The following is a 26,884-nucleotide window of genomic DNA, read 5'->3' as shown; positions in this document are numbered from 1 at the left end:
ATACAATTATTTAATTTCAATAGGAAATATTTTGGTATTTAATGTCTTAATATTAACCAACAGCTACTGACTCAGAAAAAAGTATGTTCCATCAAATGTACACATTTGAATTATTAAAAAAAACCTTAGGATTACAATAAAATCCTCAGTATGTTGCCATTATGTAATTAAGATAAATAATATGTAATTAAGATAAATAATAATAAGATCAACAGTCATTGGTAATGTGCCAAAGTAATTTCATAAATTTATAAATATATCAAAATCTCTTTTAGTTTTATTATCCTCAGAAACTCAGGACTACTCAAGGGTCATTTACTTGTCATTTCCATCAGAGATCATTCTTACTGATTTTGTTTGTATGCTACAGAATACATCTTTTTCTAATACCTGTTTTACTAAAATGAAAATAGATTTTTTTTTCTTGGAAATAAGATGAAGTCAAATTAGTTCAACAGCTGCTGAAATTTCACCTGAAATACCAAACAGCTCCAAAGTAACAAAAGGAAACGATAAACACATTAGCTTTAATATGGCTAGTACACAGTAAAAATTAAAAGAGCTATTTTAGCGAAGTTAACACAAGTAGAAAACTTGATCAAAGTATGTTCACTGAAAGTCCCATCACTAGCATTTTTATTGAATACAACATATGCTAGAATATAAATACATAGTAATATGCCCCTTCTTATCACAGGGAATCTTTTACACAACTAAAATCATGGCCAACATATGACAAAAGAAAAATAAACCAAACCTGTAAATTCTCAGAAAAGGAGTTAAGGATATAGGAAAATAATGCATTTTATGTAATTACAGAGGACAGTTATAATGAAAATCCATTACTTTCCTCTCTGACTCAATTTTATAAAATAAAGTCAACATGTATTAATCTGTGAATTGCTAAGAGCACATAAACACTGTGGCCCTCTCAAAAGACAGTGGTCAAAGACAAACTGTTATCTTGATGTTGTATATTGTTCTTAGTTCTTAACTGGAGTTGAGCTTCCTTTCATAGTCTTCTTTAGGTGGTGGTAGTTTGGCAAGATTTTCATCAGGAAATCCAGCTGTAGTGTCTGGGGCTAAAAAGATAAGAGAATTAAGAACTGACAAGCAGAAAGCAAGAGTACCAGGCAGCTCAGGGTCAGGGAAGTATAGGTGATTCCCACTGGCTGATTTTTGCTTACCTGTTTTTTGTGGGGTTTTTTGGTTATTTATTTATTTATTTATTTTGGTTGTTTAATTTACAATGAATATACATTAAGTTTGGAAATACGAAAAAGCCAAAAGATTTTACATATAAAAATATACATGAGGGGCACCTGGGTGACTAAGTATCTGACTCTTGATTTCAGCTCAGGTCACGATCTGCCCCGCGTCAGGCTCTGTGCTGACGACAAGGAGCCTGCTTGGGTTTCTCTCTCTCCCTTTCTCTCTGCTCCTCCCCTGCTCCAACTCACACTCTCTCGCACACTCTCTCCCTAAATAAATAAACTTTAAAAAAAAAATTAAAAATATACATGACTCAGTTTTCAACCCTGCTGTTACAGGCTTTACGCTGGCCTTGAAAAAGTTAAAAAGTTCTAATCGGGGCGTCTGGGTGGCTCAGTCGGTTGAGCGTCCGACTTCGGCTCAGGTCATGATCTCATGGTCCCGTCCGTGAGTTCGAGCCCCGCGTCAGGCTCTGGGCCGATGGCTCAGAGCCTGGAGCCTGCTTCGGATTCTGCGTCTCCCTCTCTCTCTGACCCTCCCCCGTTCATGCTCTGTCTCTCTCTGTCTCAAAAATAAATAAATGTTAAAAAAAAAAAAAAATTAAAAAAAAAAAAGTTCTAATCATAGACAACAACCTAAGTAGAATTCTTGGAACGCACAGTTTTCCACAGGCCCTACAAGTACACAGCTGTACTCTCTGCTCTTCACTCACCAGCGCCGCCCAAACTTCCCTCATTGCAAAACTCACTAGGGGTACTTGTGACAAATATGGATGATTATTAGGTCCTTGCCCGAGACATTTTGATTCAGTAAGTTCTTTAATAAGGACCTGTGATGAATGAGATGTGGAAAACTGTATTCAACTTCAGATATTCTTACTCACTGAATTCTAATCTCTTTTAACCCAACTCCAGTTTCTTTTCTCCTTCTTCAATCATTTTTGCTGGTATGCAGAAAGATAGTGAAAACAACCCTGGTTTGTTTTACTGCCTTTTTGGTCTATAGAAGTAATACTTGCTTATAATAATAATAAAATCCAAACATTACAGAAACAGAATAACCCAAAGACAGCTGGAGTTTTAACATCTGATAAAATATGGCTAAGAATCAGATGCAAAATGATAGATGTCTTGAAAAATATTTTCTTTTGGAGGAGGGGAAAGAGGCTGGGTAACTAAGGAAATATATTGTGTGCCAAACAATGAAGTTCACAACTTCAATCAGAATGTCTTCTGTCCAAAGGAAGCCCCAAATGCCCTATTTTATCTCCTGTATGAAACTCTAAATATATATTCTTAATTATTCTTGGTTCTTAGTAGGAAGAGAGAATTTCTCGTAAGCCAGGAAAATATCAAAACACACTTGCATATTCACAAACTGTGTTTATTTTCAAGTCAGCTATGTTGGTAAACTAACAGATGGACCAAAGTTGGTTGGCCAGTATAAATTTGGTAGGATCATTCCTTACCTTGAGGATTGGTATTTTCGGAGTGAATCAACAGTTTATAAAGTTTGGTGATACATTTTCAGTGAAAATACATTAAGATCAGGAGCAACATCTCTGGATTTTCTTTGCTCATTATCAATTTGTCATTGTCATCTTTGTACATATTTTTGATAATAACTTAAAGACTGAATAATTTCAATGCAAATAAATTCTAGTTTTAGGAATGTTTCTCTGATTTTAATCATTTGCTTTTTATTTTATTTTTTTAAGTTTATTTATTTATTTTGAGACAGAGAGAGGGAGGGGGAAAGAGAGTGGGAGAGAGAGAATCCCAAGCAGGCTCCACGCTCAGTGCACATCCTGTGACCTACGACCCCACAACCATAGATCATAACCTGAGTCAGACATTTAACTGGCTGAGCCACCCAGGCGTCCCTCTCATCTGCTATTTTTTTTTTTTTAATTTTTTTTTTAATGTTTATTTTATTTTTGAGACAGGGATTGACATGAACGGGGGAGGGTCAGAGAGAGAGGGAGACACAGAATCTGAAACAGGCTCCAGGCTCTGAGCCGTCAGCACAGAGCCCGACGCGGGGCTCGAACTCACAGACTGCGAGATCATGACCTGAGCCGAAGTCGGACGCTTAACCGACTGAGCCACCCAGGCGCCCCTCTCATCTGCTCTTTAAATGGCAAACTTGCTGTCCCATTAAAACAATTATGTGGTAGTTTTTTGAAAATTAGTAGCGCCAGAAATTTTTTCTAATTGAAGTATATTTACTTAACATTATTCAAGTGTTATATTAGTTTCAAGTGTACAACTTATCAATTCAATGATTCTATACATCACTTGGTGCTCATTATGATAAATGTAGTCACCATGACAACCATAATTACAATTTACTGACTATATTGCCTGTGCTGTACATTTCATCTCTGTGACTTACTTATTTTAAACTGGAGGTATGTACCTCTTAATCCTCTTGATCTGTTTCACCCATCTCTCTCCCCCCCACCCCACCTCCCCTGTGGCAACCACCAGTTTGTTCTCTGTATTTAAGTTTTTGTTTCTTTCAGAAAGAACTCCTTTTTGGGGAGCCAGGGTGGCTCAGTCAGTGAAGCACCCGACTTTGGCTCAGGTCATGTTCTTGCAGTTCATGGGTTCCAGCCCTACATCAGGTTCTGTGCTGACAGCTCAGAGCCTGGAGCCTGCTTCTGATTCTGTGTCTCCCTCTCTCTCTGCCCCACCCCTACTCATGCTCTGTCTCTGTCAAACATTAAAAAAAAAAAAAAAGAACTCCTTTTAAAGACAGGTTCCAGTACCTGTGGTCGCTCAGTCTGCACCCTACGAAGGCAGTCTGCACCATAGATCACTGTATTCTCAGGGATGACCTCAAATGTATTCAGGTTACAGCAAGCCCCAATGATGCAACCACTTGTCAGGATTACGTTTCTGCCCACATACGCTGCAATAAAAACATAGAAAGAACTGTATTTTAAGACAAATGATTAGAATGTTACATTTTTCCAAAATGTCTTAAAGTATGAAAAAGTAAACTAGCTTTAAGAAAAAAATTAAAGAAAATACTTCAATTCAGAGTTGGTAAAGCATAGAGGCAGGCACCAGACTAGTATTAGATGGATTAAACACAGAGCTCTGCTGCTGACTAGTTGTGTGACCTTGGACAAGTCACTAAAAATTCTGAGAAGCTTATCTATGAAATGAAAGATCAACCTACTTACAGTTTGTTGTAAGGAATAAGTGAGATATTAAATGGAAAGTGCCGAGCTCAGGTTTGACACATAGTAAGTATATAATAAGTAGAAAATAACAACGATAATAATTGGTAATCAAATTAAAACAAAAACCATTAAGTAGACTAACAACAAGTCTAACTTTAGTATTTAAAAAAAGAAGCATTTTTCTTTCATGTCAGTTAGGACCACCAAAGATAAATTATTATTCTAAAGACATCTTATTGTTCAGGTTCTTTCTGGACTTTAGTGGGGCACGCTCTTGGGAGCTGCTTTCCCGTAGTGGTGACTTTACATGACCTCCTGCCCAGCTCCACTTATGATAAGTTGCTTATATTTGTTCCTGACTGGCTAGGTAAAGTAGTCCTGAAATTAAAGAAAGCAAACTGATACAGAAAATGATTTTTTTCTTCAATTCTGCAATTATATTAATCAACTAAATTATCACGGACACTAGTATTTAGCAGAAATCTTTTCAAATCTTTCATCTGAACGTTATGGTTTAATCCAATCCCAACTTATGTACACAGCTGAATTTTTAGTTCAATGTATTCAACACATTATTAGGTTCCTTAAAGGCAAAGATTTAGTCTCCTATTGTAGTCCACTTCCAACCATGCCTTCCTTCCACTTTGCCAGAGGTTATACTTGGGTTGTTTTCTAGGACACCACAAAGAAAAAGGAGGTAATCATTTTCACAATAAAATTCTGAATACAGCTTACCTTTTGATTCAATAACATTATTATCTCCCATTTTCATGGCTTGGGAATCTGTAAGCCAGAGTTAAGTAAACATTGTAAACATGTGCATCTTTTCCCCTACCAATTCACTATATCCTTATCCTGCCCTGGGACAGAGGGTAGGAGCATGGGCAGGGCCATGCAGGCTCAGCCTGGTGAGAGCTCCTTTGCTCAGGGCAGCCTGAAAGTAAAGCTTTAATCTTTAAATGTAAGCATCTCTAAGTAGATATAAATGCCTTCTGTGTTTTTTAAGGAAATGAGCATCTTTTACCCCCATTCTATAAGTAACATATTTTCACGACTGTTTGAAGAAAATTAAATTTATCACCCAATCACTTAAAGATAACACTGCTAACAGTTTGATATATCTTTATGTAAATACATATAATTCCCTTAACATAACTGGGAATCAAACTGTATAAACTTTTACAGCTCGCTTTATTTGCTTCAATTATATTTGCAGGCATTATTCCATACGATTAAAATCTTTAAAACCGTAATTTAAGATGACTGCTTAATGATCCGAATAGTCCATTTTGTGCCTGTAGCTTAATTTATTTAAATATTTTGCTATCACTAAATAGATTTTATTTTCCTCCAAGTTTTTCTGTCATAAAATTATATCTTTCTGACAACATGAAAAGAGTTTACTAGCTTTTTAGAGTACAAAAATCAAGGTAAGAACTAGTAGCACTCTGGGGAAAAAAAAAACAAAGAATGAAATATTTCCAGGGGTGCCTGGGTGGCTCAGTTGGTTAAGTGTCCGACTCTTGATTTCAGCTCAGGTCATGATCTCATGGTTTGTGAGCTCAAACCCTGACATCAGGATCCGCTGTTAGCTTGGGATTCTTTGTCTCACTCTCTCTCTCTCCCTCCCTCTCTCTCCCCCTCTCTCTCATTGCCCCTCTCCCCCTTAAAATAAATAAATAAATAAAATAAACTTAAAAAAAAAAAAGAAATATTTCCATCCCTTTCCACCATTTCTTTGCAGCAGACAACATACTGTTAACCTAAACTATATAGGAATTGAATGGACAGAGCTGTGGTTCTTAAAGCAGGACAGAAGCCAGGATTCTTCTGTTTCTTTGTCTACTGCCACTCAGTTATTGTTACCTATTGTTACCTGTGAACAAGCTGTAACACTAGGAGCAGTGTGTGTGTGTGTGTGTGTGTGTGCGTGTGAATGCATACTTATAATATACTTGATATATTTGACAGGTAAAATATGATGATTTCTATGGAATAGATTTTGGATACTAAAAACAGCTGGGAAGAATGTTTTACTTTAAACTATTGTAAAGGATACAACAGCCAACTTCAAACACATTATTGGTGCCAATGATCATAGGTTTTGGTTCTGGATCTTCAGCATCAGGGGTGATATTATCAGGGTGACTATAAAAAGAAGAGACAAATCATCAAAGTCAATAATGCAATAAGCAATTCTCTTGTTTTAGAATTTGGGTTCATTCTGTCAATTTGATCTCCATCAAGCTTAAAATACGTAACTATATAAGTAATTTCTTATTCCAAGTGAATTATTTATCATCTATGCTGAAGACTTGATTCTGAGTTGAAAAAGAACTACTAAAAGGTAAAGAAGTCACAGGTAATTTTAGAAGGTCAGCCTTCCTTTGCTGATTTTTATTTATTTTTTTTATTTTTAATTTTTCCTTTGCTTATTTTTAAAGCTCATAGCCCAGAGGGCCTTTTCCAGGACAAGGTAAAAATGATGCTGGCTATAATTTTTAGCTTATTAAACTGGAATCAAAATCATGCCTGGCTCGAAAAATTTCCATTCTCAATAATCATTTGAGATTGTGAAATGTAAACAGAAATTCATGTAATTATTTTATATGCTCTTAGGTAGTTTGAAATATTTGGAACATAAAATGTTTGTGGTCTAAGAGGAAGCCATTTTTTAAATGGTGCTTTATCTCTGACAGCTGAGTTACTGCAGAATACAGCTATTACTGACTTACTTACAATAAAGGTGCCAAAATAAGATTTTAAAAAGAAACTGCTTAATATAGTAAGAAACTCCCAAATCCTAAGTAAGTGTTATGACAAATCAATCTCTTTATCACAGTCAAATATTTTCCCAAGGTCTTTCTTACAAATTCCATACATTGTTGCTATAAATTAGGTATAAGCTTGAATTTCCTGCCAAAATTTTATCTAGAAAGCTTTATTAAATGCTTATGAAAATGTCATAGGTATTATAGTCTAGCTCACTAAGACCATGTACATGTTTGAATATTTTATCACTTTTTATTCTTGAAAGTTAAAAATTGCCAGGGCGCCTGGGTGGCTCAGTTGGTTGGGCATCCGGCTTCGGCTCAGGTCATGATTTCACAGTCTGTGGGTTCGAGCCTGGCGTCGGGCTCTGTGCTGACAGCTCGGAGCCTGGAGCCTGCTTCAGATTCTGTGTCTCCCTCTTTCTCTGCCCCTCCCCCACTCATGCTCTGTCTCTGTCTCAACAATAAAAATAAACATTAAAAAAAAATTGCCTCTAAGGCCCCCAAAATTTCAAATATAATTCTGGGTGCTACCCCCACAAAGCATATGAAAATATATATCAGAGTAAAGCTCATGTGTCTGGGCAGGAGTAATAACAATTCAGTCAGAAGTGAGAAATCTAACCAAAAGACTCTCTTCAAGGGTGGTGAGCACAGCACTTGGTTGCTGGAGTCAGGAAATGTTTGCTTAGCGCACAGCGGAGGTAGTGATACGTAAGGGGAAGATTATCAGACTGAGAGGAGGAGATTCTAGTCAGTCACCAACAAGTTATCTCACCTTGGACGAGTCTCTTCACCCATCTGGTCTCTGGTTTCCTTATTTACTAACCACTTGTGTTGAAAAGATCCTTAATGTTTCTCTAGTTCTAAAATAGTAGGCTTTCCAGATGTCTACCGTAAAAGGTTCCTATAGATAGCTGAATTAATAAAAACACAACCCGAGGTACTTAGTTCAGGGTATCTGAAAGTGTCTTACTCACGCATTTATGATAAGCGCCTGTTCTTCTATTAGGTTACCTTCCCCAATCACTATTGGCCCGGCTTCTGCAATAATCCGTGCTTTAGGGTGGATCACTGTCCTAGGTCCTGTTAAAAATACGGTGAAAAGAAATTATTGGTGGAGGCTACGCTTCCAATAGGAGGGGAGAAGGTGACCAAGAGGGGGTCGAGGCTATTGGGAGGAACATTTTCTAAAGTATGTGCCAGGCACCACACTAGGTGCACTTTACAAATGTTATCTCCTCAGCTGTTATCAATAGTAGTTAGTGCCAAATCTCAAGGCAAGGTGAGTGGAGACAGCACAGGCTTTGGAGCCAGACAGCCCTGGCTAACCAGCTGTTTGGAAGCCTCTGTTATCTCAGCAGTGAAATGGGGGTGGGGAGAATACCATCTTACAGAGGCACTGTAAGGATTAGATGAGATCATGTTTGTAGACACAGTATTCTGGCACATTGTTGGCAATAACATTAATTCCCTTCCCTGCTTTCTCTCATAAAAGTAAGGCTCCCTTTGCTTATAATATTGGGCTTTCTCATGCTAGTGAACCACATTAACACTTTCTCATGCTTGTGTACTATATAGAGTTAGTCTTCCTATTAAGTGGCTAAGAGGAAACATGGGTGGAATGGGAGAAGGGAAACATGGAAACCTTATCTCTGTTACTTTGTCACCATCCCAATAACAAGCCTAACCACTGGAAGGAGGCAGAGATACTGTTGTGTCTGGTCTAGGACATGATTTTAACCAGTTAAAGGTTGAAAAGGTTACAGGGAGGCAGTGGAAGGAGCCAATATAATTACTGGAATCCTAAGACTCTGAAATAGGCAGACTGAGGGGACGCCTCCTACCTCAAATCGAAAGGAGCGGGAAGGGGTCTTACCACATCCATTTCACCACCAGGGTGGAGGTGGCCGGCATTGCTTAAACAGGGACACGATTCTGGACAGCTAACACATTCCCTCCCCTGGTTCTTAATTTCCCAAAGGCCTAGCATTTTGGTGATAATGAAATCACTCTTGAGAAAATATAACCTCATTACTGCCACTCCCTGCAACACTAGCCCCACCCACCCCCAATGCCATGGCTATTTTTATTGGTAAATAAGTGGACATGAAGTAACCAACTCTGAAAGTAAGACAGCCTGGGTAGAAGTGTTGACAGTGGGAAGGTAGTCAGGAAGATGCACTGTCCCTGTAATTCAGTACTCAACTATGTAAGTTAATTTATTCAATAATCATTAGCTGCGTGTGACAGGCAAGATCCAGTGCTATATGTTAGAGGGAAATAAAAAGAAATATAAGCTACTTTTGCCCTTTTGAGCTTGCATTTCTTCTTTATTTTGTTTTGTTATCTTGAAAACTGGAAATACTTAACATACTCACACACAAATGTATTAAATAAGGTGTTCCTGGTGCTCAGAGAACTGGAAGGAACCTCAGTGCAACTTTATTTTTTCCCCCTAACAATGAAGAGCTGGGGATTGATAAGGAGGGTGGGGTCCAAGACAGCATGCACAGTCAAAAGACGCACAGTCTGATAAGAAATAACATGAGAGTGGTTGTGTTATTTGTCACCCCTGGCTCCCCAAATCCTGAGCTGCCCAAGTAAAATTGCTTTGGTAAATTCTCCTATTCAGGATAAAAGATGGGATCTCTTGGGTCCCTGGGAAGATTCTCAAGTTGACCATGATTGTGAACACATGTGCCTTTTTTTCTGTTAAGAAATACACATATTTACAAAGGTAATACATACTCATTATAAAAATTCAAACAAAGCAAAAGTGAAAGATCCTCTCTTTGCGCTAATCCTGTTCCCTAGAGGTAACTATTCTTAAAAGTTTGGGGTATATTATTCCAGACTTAAGTTCCACTATACCCTTAAGACCCGTAAATATCATTGTATATAAATATCTTTTACCATGAAGTTAAAAAATAAATAGAATATAATTTGAAGGTGGAAAAATATGGATTATAAGCACATAGTTGATTTTTTTTTTTAATCAAGGGATGGTACTTATTATTGTCCAATTTTCTTAATTCACCTAAAAAGTCATGGTGATTTTTCCATAAAAGTACATTTAGCTAGCTCTTCTTTTTAATGGCTGAATAGTACTTCATATCATATTAACATATCATAATTTACTTAACCAAGCCCTTACTGACGGGCATTTAGATGTTACCACTTTTGAGGGACAGGTGCTAAATAATACTGAAACAAACACTGGATTCCTCCAAAATGAGAAATTTCTTACAGGTCTTCCAGCTGTGTGAACCAATTTACATCTGTAGTTTGCACAATACCAGATTCACACTTTACTTAAAAATGTTCTGTGGTAAAAGGGACAAATCATTCTATTTTAGATTCTTTGTAATTAAAGCCCCTACCAGCACCCCACTCCTTGTCTAGAAAGTCTAGACTCTGGTCTCTACCACTTAAAGGCTATATGCTTAATCTCTCAAATGCCTGTTCTCTCATCTATAAAAAGATGAGATCCAGAATAACCTACTTCATTGTGTTGAAGTGTGGATTATACGAAATAATGTCTGAAAGGGAGATCACAGGGTCTGGCCCATAGGTGTTAAAAATGGGAAGTTCATCACTATCTGACACTAAAAGCTAACAAATAACTATCAATAAGCAAAACAACTCCTTCTGGTCTGAGAAACAGAAAAACTCCTCTCCTCCACTCAGGTTATTAGGGTGGTAACTCCTTTTAAACAGTGGGGGAAAATTCACATATTACTATAAGATAGTAAAAGAAAAGAATAAATGTATTTTCTGTACTGGCATTAAAATCTTAGACGGGGAAGAGATCACCATGCTGTGATAGAAAGCAGATTGTCTGCCGTGGCCAGATAAGCCAGAGGCACTAGGTATTCTGCTGGCCCCTAAGCTGCAGCTTTGACGACAAGCAGACTTGTAAGAAGTTACTGGAGAATGGACTAGTATGATAAGGTTGTCACTGAAACCTGTCTTTCTTTAAAAATTCCTCTGAAATAGCTTTGAAAATAATTGATATTTTCATTTTTCCCTTTCAAAAATGATCTAATATATGTTAACTATACAAACACAAATTTTAAAAATGAAACTAAACCCAAGTCCCATGTCTTATAGAATTTTTAAATATAATGCCTGAGCTATTTTTTTTTTTTTTAAATGTTTATCTATTTTTGAAAGGGAGAGACAGAGCATGAGCAGGGGAGGAGCAGAGAGAGGGAGACACAGAATCCAAAGCAGGTCCAGGCTCTGAGCTGTTAGCACAGAGCCTAATGCAGGGCTTGAACCTCCCAACCCCAAGATTATGACCTGAACCGAAGTCAGACGCTTAACCGACTGAGCCACCCAGGTGCCCCTAATGCCTGAGCTATTTTAAGCAGGTTTTTTATTATTGTTGTTTTCATTTTTATCATAATTAATAAGTTAGCAAGAAGATAACTGGATATCTGTTTATAAATCCAAGGGCCCTGGGATATAATGCAGGATCACCAGCTTACATGAGACACCGCCTCCACCTGGTGGCAGCACTGCCAAACTACAAGTCCTTGTGTTTCAGGGCTGAAATAACTTAGAAGGTTCAAGTATCAACTCTGAATTGTGGTGCAACAAAAGTCATGGCTGATAATAAACTGAACAGTTCCCCTAAACCTCTTGCAGGTCTTTTGGGGCAGAGAGTAGAGGGGTTAGTATTCATGTACTTCAGTACATGTGACTGCTAAAATTTTGGTTTCTAGAACTTGCTAAAGGGACATTCTGACTCAGGTGTGTAACCTGCACAGTGTGGGCTTTGTCTCTGCACAGTTTTGTGCTGGAGATTGGCACCAGTGGGCCCAGGAATCCGAGTGGTATTCCAAGACCCGGGCAGCCACGGCACACTGAAGTCTGGGCACAGACTGCTCCACACTCTTCTACATGTAAGAAGCACTTTTACCTAGAACGGGTCTGATTTCAAACCAAGTTTAAGGGTCTTGAGGTTAAAAAATGCTTTAAAAATAAAAATGTATCACTATAGAAAGTTGCTTTTTTTTTTTTTTTTTAAAGGCTGTTGTGAACTTTTTTGGAGCTCTTAACTGGCAGGGTAGTTTGTATATTTGCTTACCAAATGTGCTGAAATCCTATTTGGCTTATCTCCCTGTTTGGATAAATGTGTCTAGAGCTGATGTTGCCTTACTGGCTGATGAATTATTTTTCTAAATGGTTGGCTGGGCTTGATGCAACACAGCCAGAAAGGCATTCCTTGCATCAAACTTCCATTCCCCTCATTTGGTAAAGGACATTTTTCCTGTCTATCTTTGCCACAGGAAGCTATCTTTGTGTACATTTTCATATGTCAATAAATAGTTCAAAAAGCCACAAGCTCTCTTTGGAAAGTTAAAACAATTCCTTTGAGCTGTAAGCTTAAGTACCTGTAAGAACTGCTTTATATTTGATGAATTTCAAGTCAAGGTCACTGTTCTGCCTTATTAAAAAAGACTTCCACAGTAAAGGGAAGCTTTTGATCTGTATTAAAAACTCTAATGGAGAGAAAGAATAAATGGGACAAAGGGGTTCCATCTCCGTTTTCCCACTATGTGGAGGTCTGCCTTCCTACCTAGTACCTTGTCCCAACCGAGCCCTGTCCTGAGACCAGGAGACTGACTTTCACCCTATAATGGGACTACAGAAAAGGGGCTTAGAAGTAACTTTCTGAAATGCTTTTCAGCTTTCAAAACAAAATTTAAGGAAATAATGCGTGGTCCAAAAATCAAGGCAGCCTAATTAAAAACAGGCTGGACGCTATGAAACCTTGTTTACCCACATTGTAATTAACAAGAGAGCTGTTATTTTTCCCAAGGTCTGTTTCCTGGCAGCCTCTAAGGAAAGGGGTCAGGCTCCAGCAGTGCCTCAAGTCCTAGGGTTTCTGCTTAAGGACAATGCTTCAAAGCTTCAGACTAGTTTCTTTGATAAACCAAATACCTGATTTTCTAGGAGAACAGATCAGGTTTAAAGTTCTATTACACTACTGAAACAAAGGAAAAATTACTTTCTTTCTGAAATATTTCAGAATAGAATAATTTGGTAAAAGTATAACCAACTAGGGGATGTAAAGTTCTGCATAATATTCTGAAAAATCTATTAAACTCAACTACACTTAAGGTTATTGCTACTTGACTGAGAAAACAAAGCGTATTGTGTTCAAATCTCTATATCCCTAATATAACAGAAGAAGACTTTGGTCTGGTAAATTAAGCAAAAACAAAAACAATAAAAGCCATAAATTGGGGAAAAAGAAAAAAACATGGTGGGGAGAGTGAGTTTTTTTTTAAATTTTTTACACTTATTTTTGAAAGAGTGAGACAGAGCACAAGTGGAGGAGGGGCAGAGAGAGAAGGAGACACAATCTGAAGCAGGCTCCAGGCTCTGAGCAAGCGTTCAGCACAGAACCGAATGTGGGGCTGGAACCCATGAACTGCGAGATCATGACCTGAGACGAAGTCCAACACTTAACCGACTGAGCCACCCAGGTGCCCGGGAGAGTAAGTTTTAATCACATAACTTATCTCTACTCTCTCGTTTAACTTCAGATCTCCCTGGTGCTTTTTAATCTCATGTATTACATCAGAAAAATGAATTAATAGCAGTCAGAAGATTAGGGATATCTTATTCCAAATATAACAATGATAGAAATGGCTATCTAAGTACTGATTCTGGAAATTTTCCATTCTTATATATACAGTTAAAGATAAACACAAACAAACAACAAATAAAACAAAATGATAAGAAACATACATAATGATAATGAGAGAAGAATTATAAAAGACTGAGCACTGGATAACTATATCACTTCTGAATCTTTTCCTTAGTTTTAAAAATTGAGATGTTTCTATAAAGTGAGCAAATTTTCCTGTTTTAAAACACTGGGTCAAAAATAAGCATAAAAACATTAATTTAGATCCATTCTATGATAAACTTCAAATCACTAGTTAAAAATTACGACCACTTCTTATGCTAAAAAATCTGTGTTGAACTGTCATTTTACATTTTAGCCATCTCTGTACTGTCAGCTACTGGAAAAAAAAGTAGATTTAAACACTGTATTCCTTACATAATTTCAACATTTAGGGAAGGTTGGTGATTAAAAGGATAAGGAAAGGGGAGGAGCACAAAGTAGTGAAAGACAGCAGGAGAGACTGGAAAGTGAGTGCTGACTCCTGATACTCCCATGTCCCAATCCTATGCTGTGGTCCCTGGTCCACCTTTTCTTTTCATAGGAGAAAAGGAGAAAAGTAACAGGAGTTTTTTTTGTTTTTTTTTTTCAAATCTGAAATATACCTACAGACAAACATGTACCTACACCTGTGTGTACATTTTTGCCAGCAGAGGTTTCTATACTATCTATTATATAATAGGTATACCATACTTCGTTAAAAATGAGGAAGAAGTAGAAATGAAAGGGCAAATTTGTGTAATTAGCTACATTATTTTAGTCTTACTTTCCTTCTAATTAAAAATACTTGGGGGTGGTTCAGTTGGTTAAGCTTCTGACTTTGGCTCAGGTCAGGACCTCGCAGTTCCAGAGTTCGAGTCCCATGTCAGGCTCTGTGCTGACAGCTCAGAGTCTGGAGCTTGCTTCGGATTCTGTGTCTTCCTCTCTCTCTGCCCTTCCCCTGCTCACACTCTGTCTCTCTTAAGAATAAATAAACATTAAAAAAAAAAAAAAAAAAAAAAAGAGTACCTTGTGGGTGGGGTGCCTAGGTGGCTCAGTTGGTTAAGCGCCCGACTCTGGATTTCAGATGAGGTCATGATCTCACAGTTCATGAGTTTGAGCCCTGCATCAGGCTCTGCACTGACTGCTTGGGATTCTTTTTCTTTCTCTCTCCCTCCCTTTGCCTGTCTCTCTCTCTCTCTCAAAATAAATCATTAAACTTTAAAAACAAGAAAAAAGAAAAAAACAATACCTTGTGAGCTAATGAGAGGGTTATTCCTTGAATCATGATGAAAACCATAAAAATACCAGATTAAAGGGACTTCTGGGTGGCTTAGTTGATTAAGCATCTGACTTCAGCTCAGGTCATGATTTCACCGTTCAGGAGTTCAAGCCACGACGGCTCTGTGCTGACAGATCAGAGCCTAGAGCCTGCTTCAGATTCTGTGTCTCTCTGTCTCTCTCTCTCAAAAATAAATAAACATTAAAAAAATTTTTTTAAATACCAGATTAAAAATAATGCAGAACAACATCTTTGATAAACATGTGGCCATCATGATTTCTCCTCATAAAAAGTTTGCAAATGGTTTTAAGAATTAACAAAAAGTTAACATAGCACTGAAAAGAAACTGTGTCACCTTCTAAACTCTGAAATACTGTCAATCTAAAATAAAATCCAACCTAGAAAATTCCTAATGATATTCCATAATACTGGTACAATCTTTACTTGTTTTATAAGACATGATGTCTAAATTGGTTGGAGGCTTAGACTTACTAAAATTCACAGGTTTTTTTTTCCTATTAAAGATAGTGTTAGCAGCGCCCGGGTGGCTCAGGCAGTTAAGCGTCTGACCCTTGATCTCGGCTCAGGTCATGATCTCGCAGTTCATGAGATGGAGCCCCGCATCAGGCTCTGCACTGACAGTATGGAGCCTGCTTGGGATTCTCTCTCACCTCTCTCTCCAAATAAATAAATAATACAACAACAACGACAGATACTGTTAGCATAAGGGACCAGGGTGTGTTTTCTCTCTGAAATTGTACTTAACTCACTGAAAGCTCTACTCTGGTAACATGCAGCTGCTAGTGAGGATGGACTCATGTTAGTTCGTAAAGCTACAAAGGCACAAGATGCAGTGAAAACATACGTAAAAGAACTAGTGGCTAAAATGTAGGTTCAGGGGAACTTAATCATGTCCATATACGCAAGTTACCACATGTTAAACTGTTAATTTGATTTCAGTGTTGGACCTCACCTCCAGCAAGGCTACATACTGCTAAGATTTAACAATGTGGTCAGCTAGTGTTAGGTTTCGGGCAATGACTTTCACAAATATTCTCTTACTTAATCCTTCAAAAAGTGCCTGTAAGGTGGGCACTCCTATTTTGCACGTCGAAAAACCTGCTACTTGCCACTAGATATCCGTTCTTCCCTTTCCCTGGTAGCTGAATCCCACTGGATTGGGGGCAGCAATGCACCCAGTTCAGACTGTATCTCCCAGCCTTCCAAGGCTGAGACTAAGTCCAAGGCATCAGACATACAAAGAGAGAATGTGTGAAACTTTCAGGAAGACTATGTAAAGGAAGCTGATCCAACTTGGAGGTACACCCTTTTGTTTCCACTCCTCCCCTTTCTTCTTCTTTTTTTTTAGTATTTATTTGTGGGAGAGAGAGAGCGCATGAGCTGGGGAGGATCAGAGAGAGGAGAGGGAGACACAGAATCCGAAGCAGGCTCCAAGCTCTGAGCTGTTAGCACAGAGCCTGACTTGGGGCTCAAACTCATGAACTGCGATATCATGACCTAAGCGTAAGTCGGATGCTTAACGGACTGAGCTACCCAGGTGCCCCAAATCCTCCCCTTTCTTATCAAAGATCACTCTTGGTGCTTTAGCTATCACATTCGGGCCTACAAGGCTGGAGCTCCTGGACAATCAACTGACCAGCCCTGAATTGCCTACCTCTAGACTTATTTACATAAGAGAATAAACTTTTGTGTGTTTAAGCCACCACTATATGCAGCTGAACCTAATTCTAATACACACACTTACACAGATGGGGAAAATGAAGGCTGGTGAGGTTATGTATAATAATATGTGCAAGGTAAACCAGCAGGTAAAGAGCAAGGATGCTAACCCAGGTCTGTCCGACTCCATGGTCCACCTCTTATTAACTACCTAGTAGTGTATAAGCTCCATGAAGGCAACACCTTTGTCTGCTGTGTTCATCGCTGTGTCTCTAGTGCTAGCACAGCGCACACTGTAGTACATAATAGATGTTTCTCAAATAAATTAATGACTCTATTACATCGCCTCATTCCTTTATCAGAGAGGAGTTTTCAAAATAGAGAGTCCATCCAGGTGCCTGGCTGGCTCAGTCAGTGGAGCATGTGACTCTTGATTTTGGGGCTTTGAGTTTGAGCCCCACATTGGGTGTAGAGATTACTTAAAAATAAAATCTTGGGGTGCCTGGATGGCTCAGTCAGGAGATGTGACTCGATCTTTGGGTCGTGGGTTTAAGCCCCATGTTGGGTGTAGAGATTAGTTAAATAAATTTTTAATTAAAAATAAAATAAAATAAAATCTTTAACAAGTGCCCATCACACTTACTTCTTTTAGAAATACTAAACATGGGAGAAATACATCATTTTCTCAATAAAATTAGGACGTCAATGAAACAGACAAATATATAACACCTAATTAATTGTAAAGCATTGAAATAAATTAAATTACATCAATTTTTGAGGAAAAAACCACTAATAAACAATTTCCTTACCTATGGTTACATCACCCCGGATTTCACTTTCTACACATACAACTGCTCCAGGAGCAATCTTCACACTGTAGGAAGAAAAAGGTAACATTCACCATGGGTAAGTTTAAAAAATATTGCTATAGGGGCGCCTGGGTGGTTCAGTTGGTTAAGCGGCCGACTTCGGCTCAGGTCACGATCTCACGGTCTGTGAGTTCGAGCCCCGCGTCGGGCTCTGTGCTGACAGCTCAGAGCCTGGAGCCTGTTTTGGATTCTGTGTCTCCCTCTCTCTGACCCTCCCCCGTTCATGCTCTGTCTCTCTCTGTCTCAAAAATAAATAAACGTTAAAAAAAAAATTAAAAAAAAATATTGCTATAGAAGCTATCTAGACACTTCAGTGAAAAAAAAGTTAAAAAAAATCTGATTAAAAAAAAGAAATGATAAAAGGTAAGGTATTTAATATACTATAAGTTTCTGAGGAGGCATACTATCCATCAGGCTAAAATCATATATGATGCCCTATTAAAATGCTTGAGAAAAGAGATTTTGGATTCTTTTAACACCAGCATTGTTTCCAAACAGCAAAAGGCTGAATACAACCTAGATATCCATTAGAAAGGGACAGGTTAGTAAAGTATGGTACACCACAATCTAATACACAATCATTAAAAAGAATGAATAATCCTTTATGTAAAGATTTGGGATGATTTCCAAGCTATATATATTTTTATATTAAATATAATTTATTGTCACATTGGTTTCCATGCAACACCCAGTGCTCATCCCAACAGGTGCTCTCCTAAATGCCCATCATCCACTTTCCCATCTCCCCCACCCCCATCAACCCTCAGTTTGTTCTCAGTATTTCAGGGTCTCTTATGGTTTGCCTCCCTCCCTCTCTGTAATCCAACCTATCTTAAGTCAAAAAAAGTAAAAGCCAGAAAATGGACAGTATATAATACACCACTATTTTTGTAAAAGGAATGAATATTCACAATACATAACAACTGGCAAGGTAATATTAATATAGAAATCAACGTAGAGATTCAAAATTTACAAACATTCTCTATTTATATTATAAATCAGCTTATCAAGTGATATAAACTAGAGTGCAAGCTGTTCAAAATTACTAAATTCCAAATAATTTATTGATGCTTTTGATATTCCGTGATGTCCTGTTTGACACAGCTGAATCTAGCTGAATGCAGCTGTAGCTGAGCCATGAGCTGACGTGAAAAACTGTACCAAACGACTTTCCCATTAAATTGACAATCATTTGGTAACTTGTTCTAAGTATTTTTCTTAGTAGGAATGATATTATTCATGGTTAAATGTGCACTCGCTTCTATAAAATAACAATACCATTTTAGATATTTTGACTTCATAATTGTATTTGGATTTTTCAAAAATTTTGATTTCCAGTCATTCACTGCAAGTACACAGAAATACAATATAATTTTGTATATTGACTTTGTATCCTGAAACTTTGCTAAACCCACTAAGTTCAAGTAGATTCTCTGGGATTTCTCACATAAATAATTTTGCTGTCTGTGAATACAGTTTTTCTTCTTTTCCAATTATTTATTTTTCTTGCCTTATTGCCCTAAGATTTCTAGTATAATGTTTAATATCCTTAACCTGTTCTAGTTCTATGAGATCAACAAAACCTATCAAACTACTTTTCTAAGCCATGAATTTTGCATTTTAATGTTTATTTTTGAGAGAGAGCAGGGGAGGGGCAGAGAGAGAGGGAGACACAGAATCTGATGCAGGCTCCAGGCTCTGAGCTGTCAGCACAGAGCCCATGCAGGGCTCGAACCCACCAATGGTGAGATCATGACCCAAGCTGAAGTTGGACATTTAACTGACTGAGCCAACCAGGTGGCCCAATTATGCATTTTAAATAAACTATTAAAACCTGATATATAAAATAGCAGAAACTTTCTTGACCAAAATGTTAATATCTTGACTGATTTGTTAAGTTTTCTAAAAACTTGTTTTCAGAAACCTTAGCAAATGTTTTCCAACCAGTAAGAACCAGAAATGTAGAGTGCAATAATCACTCGTATTAAGTTCTATAAATATTCATGTATGAAAATACTGATTTTTAACTGATAGTAGATAGTATAAAAATGTCAATGGTACTTTCTATTTGTTTTTCATGCCTTTTTTTGACATTGCTTTGATAAAAAAAAAATTGTTACTGCCAGGTTTTATTTTTCCAAATGTTTTACTGTGAGATGGGTTCATTCACTTTTTAAATCTGTCCTCTTTGATGAATGCAAATCTTCATCACATGTAACATGAACTTAAATAGGACATGCTTGCCATTCTAATAAAATACTTGTGTTTAGCACATTCAGTTTCTTTGATATAACTTTTGAGCATCATTTACAACTGATGCAACCAATATAGCTGTTCTAGTGTGTAACTTCTGAATATTTGTATTTGCTTCAATATTCCCAAACTATCTCTGGAGGGACACAGAAGATACTAATAATATTCACTGCCTTCTGAGAGAGGAGCTGGATAGCAAGGACACAATGGTAGATGGAAAATGTTTTTCTTTACATCCCCATTTTTTAACTGTTTGCATTTTGAAGCCCACAAATGATTACCTATTCAATATATAACTAAATAAAACAAGACAGAAAAGATATTGATAAAATTTTCTTAACACCAGGTGCCAAGGGGATCCTGGATTCATTTCTGTAACTAGGCTGAAAATGTATCCTTATTTCCTTAAAAAAAGTCTCCCTCAAATCATGATCCTTAAATGCCCTCCCCTACCTATAAATACTTTCTTGTAACTCGTATCATTTAATGAATTTTAGACTCCTAGTTTCCCTTTTTAAGACCAGTTTTTTTGTTGTTGTTCTTTAAATCACTGTTCTCACTGATTCAGCAACAATCTTTCTTAACCCAGGATAAAATTATTATTCATTAGTAACACTCTCATTACTTCCAATCTTCAAATAAACAATCAGCTATCATAAATACAACCCTATCATGCCGATTCACAATGTCATTGGTTATAGTATTTCTAGGCCACTGTCTGTCACTGTTCTGTGTCATATTACATGAAGGATGGTTGATACTATACTAATAGAAACATGACACAAGTCAATGTAAGTAAGAAATAAAAGGCTATGTTATGAAATAAATGCAAATAGTTGGAATATTCAGTATAATCACACTCCAGTCCATTTCCTGTATTAGTTTGTTCAGGATAATGAGGTGTTTTTGCTTTTTCATTTATTTTGGCTATCAGATGATGTATCTGTAATTTAACTGAGACATTTGGACACTTTTGATGATAATTATCAGGATACTTCTTAGAAAATACTGTACCAATATGCATCAGGAATCAACGTAGTCACAATGTTTGACCTAGGAAATCTATTTCTGGAGTTCTACCATCAAGAATTCCACAGGAGGAAAACATATGCACAAATTGGCAATGTTATTTAGAATAATGAAACCATAAAAGGGGAGAAGTAATGAAATAAAATGTAATCAACTTACTGGAATACTATATACCCCTAACAATAAAAACAAGGTAAAACTACCATTTTATAGAAAAAGTTTGCCCCTCCCTGCGGTACTGCACCCAAGAAATCAGGCCCAGAGGTAGGTGATGAGGACTGGCTGAGCAACAGTGAGCCCACCATCTCCCCTTCCCCTGTGTGCCTCCCTATCCTCATACAGAATTTTAGGCAACAGGGGAATAGAAGAGGATTCTTTTCCAAAGAAACTACCAGACAACATGAGTTCTTCAATGAGAAGTTCAGCTTCCTGCCTGATTTGCTCCACCCTGAAGCACATCACAAGGTAAGCCTAATGCGTATACCTGGAGCTTCCAGTTGTTTAAGTTCCCATCCTTAATAATGGACAGAGAGCCAGAGATGATTAGATAAATCAGGAAAGCCTCCAACTAAAAAGGAAAAAAAGCAAAACAAAGGAAAAAAATAGTCTGAAGAAACACAGACAATTCAGGTAGTAAAAGTAAACTTAAAAAAAAACAAACGTATAATTCACGAGAAATAAAGGACTACTGCATTAAACAAGGCAGAAGTCTATTAAAAATGAACAGTCTAAGAAAGAGTTCCTAAAAATTAAGAACATAACCAAAATGTGAAATCACTAGGAATGTTAAAAAAAGAGCTCTTCCAGAAAGTAGAACAAAATGCAAAATAAAATAAAAAAAATAAAATTGAAAATAGGACAGAAAAAGTGAGAAAATTAGAGTACCAACATATGAGGTATAGAATCCAAATAAATCTCAGGGCACCTGAGTGGCTCAGTTGGTTAAGCATCCAACTTTGACTTAGGTCATGATCTCACGGTCCATGGGTTCAAGCGCCACAGTGGGCTCTGTGCTGACGGTTCAGAGCCTGGAGCCTGCTTCCGATTCTGTGTCTCCCTCTCTCTCTGTCCCTCCCCTGCTTGCACTCTGTCTCTCTCTTTCAAAAATAAACATTAAAAAAAAAAAAAATCCAAATAAAAAGGAGAAAACAATTTATGGAAAAAAACTATTAAAGAATAATACAAGAGGGGCGCCTGGGTGGCTCAGCAGTTAAGCGTCCGACTTTGGCTCAGGTCATGATCTCGCGGTTCGTGAGTTCAAGCCCTGCGTCGGGCTCTGGGCTGACAGCTCAGAGCCTGGAGCCTGTCTCAGATTCTGTGTCTCCCTCTCTCTCTCTGACCCTCCCCCATTCATACTCTGTCTCTCTCTGTCTCAAAAATAAATAAACGTTAAAAAAAAATTCTTAAAAAAAAAAAAAATAAATAAATAAAGAATAATACAAGAAAATTTCCCACAGACTAAAGAATATTAATCTCAACCCTAAAAGGATGTGAATGCAAAAGGCCCATGCCAAGTAATATCATCTTAAAATTTCTGAATGCTATGGAAAAGATCCTTAAAGTTTTCAGAACGAAAACAAAAACAAAAACACAAAAACTCAAAACACCAAGAGAGGTTAAAATAATCAGAGTGGCAACAGAGTCCTCAGTAGCAATACTAGAATTTAGAAGACCACAGACAATCCCTACAGAATTCTAAGTGAAAACTATGTTCAAACCAGAGCTATCCACCCAGCCAAACTAGCAATCAAGTTTGGACAGAGAATAAAGACATCTTCAGACTTGCAAAAACTTTAAAAAAGTACTCTTTATTGGGAAGCTCCCGAAGGATGTACTAAGCTAAATAAAAGTAAGCCAATAGATAAGATAGAGTCTAGAAACAGAGGCTCCAGTGTGTTAGTACAAAGGGAAATAACAGGACAACAGCCATGCATCAGCCTCAGAGAACAAAGATGATAGAGGGTTTCATGGGAAGATCTCCAAAGGGAAAAAAAAAAAGACAGATTATGTGATAATTACTAGATATTTGATATATCTGCTATATCTGTTAGAAGATTTGAAAATCATCAGTACATAGAAAAGTAAGGCAATGACAAAAGTGAAGTCATTTTGTTAAATTTTATATTAATTCAGGTTGAGGGTCCACAGAAAATTCAGGAGAAAGACTCAGTAAGAAAGTAAAAACACAGAGCTCATGAGAGTTCTAGACCAGAAAGATAGCTCTGACAAAAATGAACTATTACGACTTCATCAAGATAAAAAGCTTCTGCACAGCAAAGGAAATAAATCAACAAAACTAAAAGGCAACCGGCAGGAACGGGAGAAGATATATGCAAATGACATATCCGATAAAGAGTTAGTATCCAAAATCTATAAAGAACTTACCAAACTCAACACCCAAAAAACAAATAATCCAGTGAAGAAATGGGCAAAAGACATGAACAGACACTTTTCCAAGTAAGACATCCAGATGGCTAACAGATGCTCAACATCACTCATCAGGGAAATACAAATCAAAACCACAGTGAGATACCACCTTACACCTGCACCTCACACCTGTCAGAATGACTAAAACTAACAGCTCAGGCAACAACACATGTTGGTGAGGATACGGACAAAGAGGAACTCTTTTGCACTGCTGGTGGGAAGGCAAACTGGTGCAACCACTCTGGAAAACAACATGGAAGTTCCTCAAAAAATTAAAAATAGAACTACCCCATGACCCAGCAGTTGCACTCCTAGGTATTTATCCAAAGGATACAAAAATACTGATTTGAAGGGGCACATGTACCCCAATGTTTATAGCAGCACTATCAACAATAGCCAAATTATGGAAAGATACCAACATCCATCAACTGGAGAATGGATAAAGATGTGGTGTATACACACACACACACACACACAATGGGCTATTACTCAGCAATCAAAAAGAATGAAATCTTGCCATTTGCAACAATGTGGATAGAACTAGAGTGTATTATGCTAAACAAAATAAGTCAGTCAGAGAAAGATAAATATATGATTTCACTCATGTGGAACTTAAGAAACAAAACAGATGAACATAGCGGAAAGGAAGGAAAAATAGAGAGGGAGGCAAACCATAAGAGACTCTTAAATATAGAGAACAAACTGAGGGTTGCGAGAGGGGTGGCAGGGGTGGGCTAAATGGGTGATGGGCATTAAGGAGAGCTCTTGTTGGGATGAGCACTGGGTGTAATATGTTAAGTGATGAATCACTAAATTCTCCTGAAATAATTAAAAAGAGAGAGAAATATAGCTCTGAAAGTCAGCAGAGTACAAACTCTTTAACATGTCTCTCCATCATTTACATTCTAGAACCCCCCTAAATATTCCCTGATACAAGTGCAAAGTGACAGCAAAAATATATTTCTTAAATCACACCCACTTCCTTACTGATAGGGAAAACTATAAAAAAGGAGACACAATTTTTTCTTCTACAAATTTCAGCAAACAAACCTTCCTACCACAAAGCATTTTTTAAAGCTCTAAGTAAAAAGAATATATATCAAACAAAAACTAGTAATTCCTGAGTCTATCTAAGAAATACTTGTGAGATCAGACACAGCTGTATCTGTTTCCATCATTTTGACATACACTGACTTTCTACAAGGCACAAGTTAATGAAATTCTAAAAACGATGCATCGGGGTTACGTGTCTGACTCTGCTGAAGTCACAGTAAAAAAATACAATCTTTCTACCAAGTAAAGAAAAACTTCAGTAACATGGAACAGAAAGCAGAAAATGGCCTGATCTTCTCATCTTATAGATGAGGAAACTGAAGCCCAGAGACTAGAAATTTCCTGAAGCAGTTTGTCCCTGAAGCATCATTATCCTAACACCAATCATTTCTTTTCTGTTAGTTGAAAGTTTCTTGGAAACTTCCTGACATGTTGGGTACTTTTCCTGTGAGAGCTGAATGATGCTGTCCTTGAATGGATCACCATTTGAAAATGCTATTCCTCTGATGGTTTTCATTTAGAGTGGGTTTGTGTGTTAAAATAATGCAATCTTATTAAAATGCCTCTTGTTTTAGACCTTATTTCCCATTTCAAGTTTCCATTCCCTCAGCCTCCCTCGATGATTTTTCTTTATGAAAACAGCACCTACATATAACTTGTCCTAGACAAGTGAGGATAGGAACGATTCCCAAGTGTCCCCCTGTCCGGTTTTATGTCTAAGGCAGAGTTTGTGGTCCCATCAGCATACTTCTCCATGAGGCAGAAAACAGTTGAATTCATCACTAGACCAACTAAAACGTGGTCCAATCACCTCTGTGTAGACTCCACTGCACCTCCGAGTGATGGGGCTGAGGGGGCTCAGGCAGCTGAGATGAAAGGGTTAGCTGAGCACCTATTTACATAACAAGCCATCTGGGGAGCCCGGGTAGCTCTTGATTTCTGCTCAGGTCACGATCTCACAGTTTGTGAGTTCAAGTCCCACGTAGGCTGTGCTGGCAGCTCGAAGCCTGCTTGGGATTCTCTCTCTCCCACTCTCTGCCCTTCCCCAGCTCTCTCTAAATAAATAAATAAATAAATACACTAAAAAAAAACCCAAAACACTCCACTGTACACGGCTATATACTGCACACAATTTTCAGAGTATACCTGGTTCTCTTTAGCTTATGAAAAAAGATTATAGTTACCTGCCTCCATAGAAAAAAACCCTAAATTTTAATTTACTGCAACAGAAACAAGGTGTGTCGGTTTCCCGTTCAAAGAGAGGCAGCAGAGGGTGCTCAACGCCGCTGCTTTTCGAAATCGTTAACTTAAGCATTTCTCCCATCCAAGCTGTTCGCAGCAGTGAAGGCTGTTGGGAGGAGCCCCCACTGCTGTCCTCACACATTTACAAAGTAGCTTAGCCACGCCGAGCAGAATGTCTCACACTGTTATAGCCCAGGCGCAGTCCCCCTTGTGACGAGCGACAGCGATGGGTTTACACACACTGCGCCCACAATGGGCAAGAGGGTTCTGGGGTGCGGCCAGCACTACCGTGGGTGTGTCGGAACGTACAGCAGAGAATACTGCTACAAGCCGCCCTCCGTGAACAGCTGCATCAAACAGCGCGGAATTGGGGGACAGGGGGTGAGGGTCGGGGTGGGGGGGTCCCCCCGGGTCCCGAGGAAGCGGGCGACGCCATTCTCGCCGCGCAGCGCCTCTCGGAGACCCTTTCCGCGCAGGCGCGTTCTGGAGGAGGGCGGCGCGGTGGCGGTGGGATCGAAGAACAAAAACCTTCCAGGCACCGATTCCTCATCCCTTCCCAATCCTCCCTTACGCCCGCTTCGTCGTTTTCTGCCTCAGCGGCTGCCAAGGCTGGGCTTTAAGAGCCATCCAGGCCGAGCGCCCGGGATAAGACATCATCTTAGTCCCTACCGTTGGCGACCAGGAGCAGATTCCACTCATGTGGAGTCTAGAAATAGACTTTTCTCAAACAACCGACTCACCTCTTTTGAGCCTTCTCCGCCATGGTTTGGACCCTGTCTCCAGTTGGAGCGGAGATCGACACAGCCGCCTGGGTCCAGCGATGGTCTCTACAAGCGATTGGAGCGCCTGGCAGGATCGGGATAGGGCAGGGGCGGGCCTGCCCGGGGGCGGGGCCTGCCGGGGCTAGTGGTTGCGCCACTCCCTGCCTGAGGAGGATTGTGCGAGGCGACCTCGCGTGGCCGCTGGCTTATTTTTAGCGCAGTCCAGAGATGGATAGACTCGGATTTAAAGCAGCCGTTTAGTCTAATCCAGCGCACATCATGATGACCTCATTATACTCCACCATTCTTTTTCAGCCTGCTTTTCGGTCTTTGCCCGTTAAATTCCTGCCAGGGCCTGGGCCCTTTTCGTTCAGTGTGAGCTCAGCTCTTGCTGGGTGAGCTCAACATTCCCATAAGTACCCTCCTACCTGCT

At 38.5% G+C, this 26,884-nt stretch overlaps 1 protein-coding gene across 3 annotated transcripts; it reads right to left on the bottom strand.

Moving 5' to 3' along the window:
• Positions 1-506: 506 nt before the first annotated feature.
• On the bottom strand, positions 507-26,532 carry DCTN6 (dynactin subunit 6). Of its 3 annotated transcripts, none has more exons than XM_042934439.1 (7): positions 26,431-26,532; positions 17,627-17,691; positions 8,154-8,259; positions 6,462-6,550; positions 5,138-5,185; positions 3,983-4,125; positions 507-1,082 (listed from the first exon to the last, which is right to left on the bottom strand). In XM_042934439.1, exons 1-7 carry the CDS (start codon positions 26,451-26,453, stop codon positions 984-986), a joined length of 573 nt encoding a protein of 190 aa, XP_042790373.1. In that variant the 5' UTR covers positions 26,454-26,532; the 3' UTR covers positions 507-983. The 3 variants fall into 3 exon arrangements, with proteins under 3 accessions (XP_042790373.1, XP_042790368.1, XP_042790369.1); XM_042934434.1 differs by lacking the exon at positions 26,431-26,532 and adding an exon at positions 25,633-26,002; XM_042934435.1 differs by lacking the exons at positions 17,627-17,691; positions 26,431-26,532 and adding an exon at positions 15,108-15,219.
• Positions 26,533-26,884: the final 352 nt, after the last annotated feature.

This window comes from Panthera leo, chromosome B1 (assembly GCF_018350215.1).
Source record: "Panthera leo isolate Ple1 chromosome B1, P.leo_Ple1_pat1.1, whole genome shotgun sequence".
Taxonomy (NCBI): Eukaryota; Metazoa; Chordata; class Mammalia; order Carnivora; family Felidae; genus Panthera; species Panthera leo.
This window is presented reverse-complemented; position numbering and strand designations above follow the sequence as displayed.

Coding starts and splice junctions, on each gene's coding strand:
- DCTN6 (XM_042934434.1), bottom strand. CDS start 25,832: ATGTGTGAGGACAGCAGTGGGGGCTCCTCCCAACAGCCTTCACTGCTG. Junction 6,551..8,153: donor CAGGCGCTTATCATAAATGC/GTGAGTAAGACA, acceptor TTCTTTTTATAG/TCACCCTGATAATATCACCC. Junction 1,083..3,982: donor TGCAGACTGAGCGACCACAG/GTACTGGAACCT, acceptor TTATCTTTTTAG/CCCCAGACACTACAGCTGGA.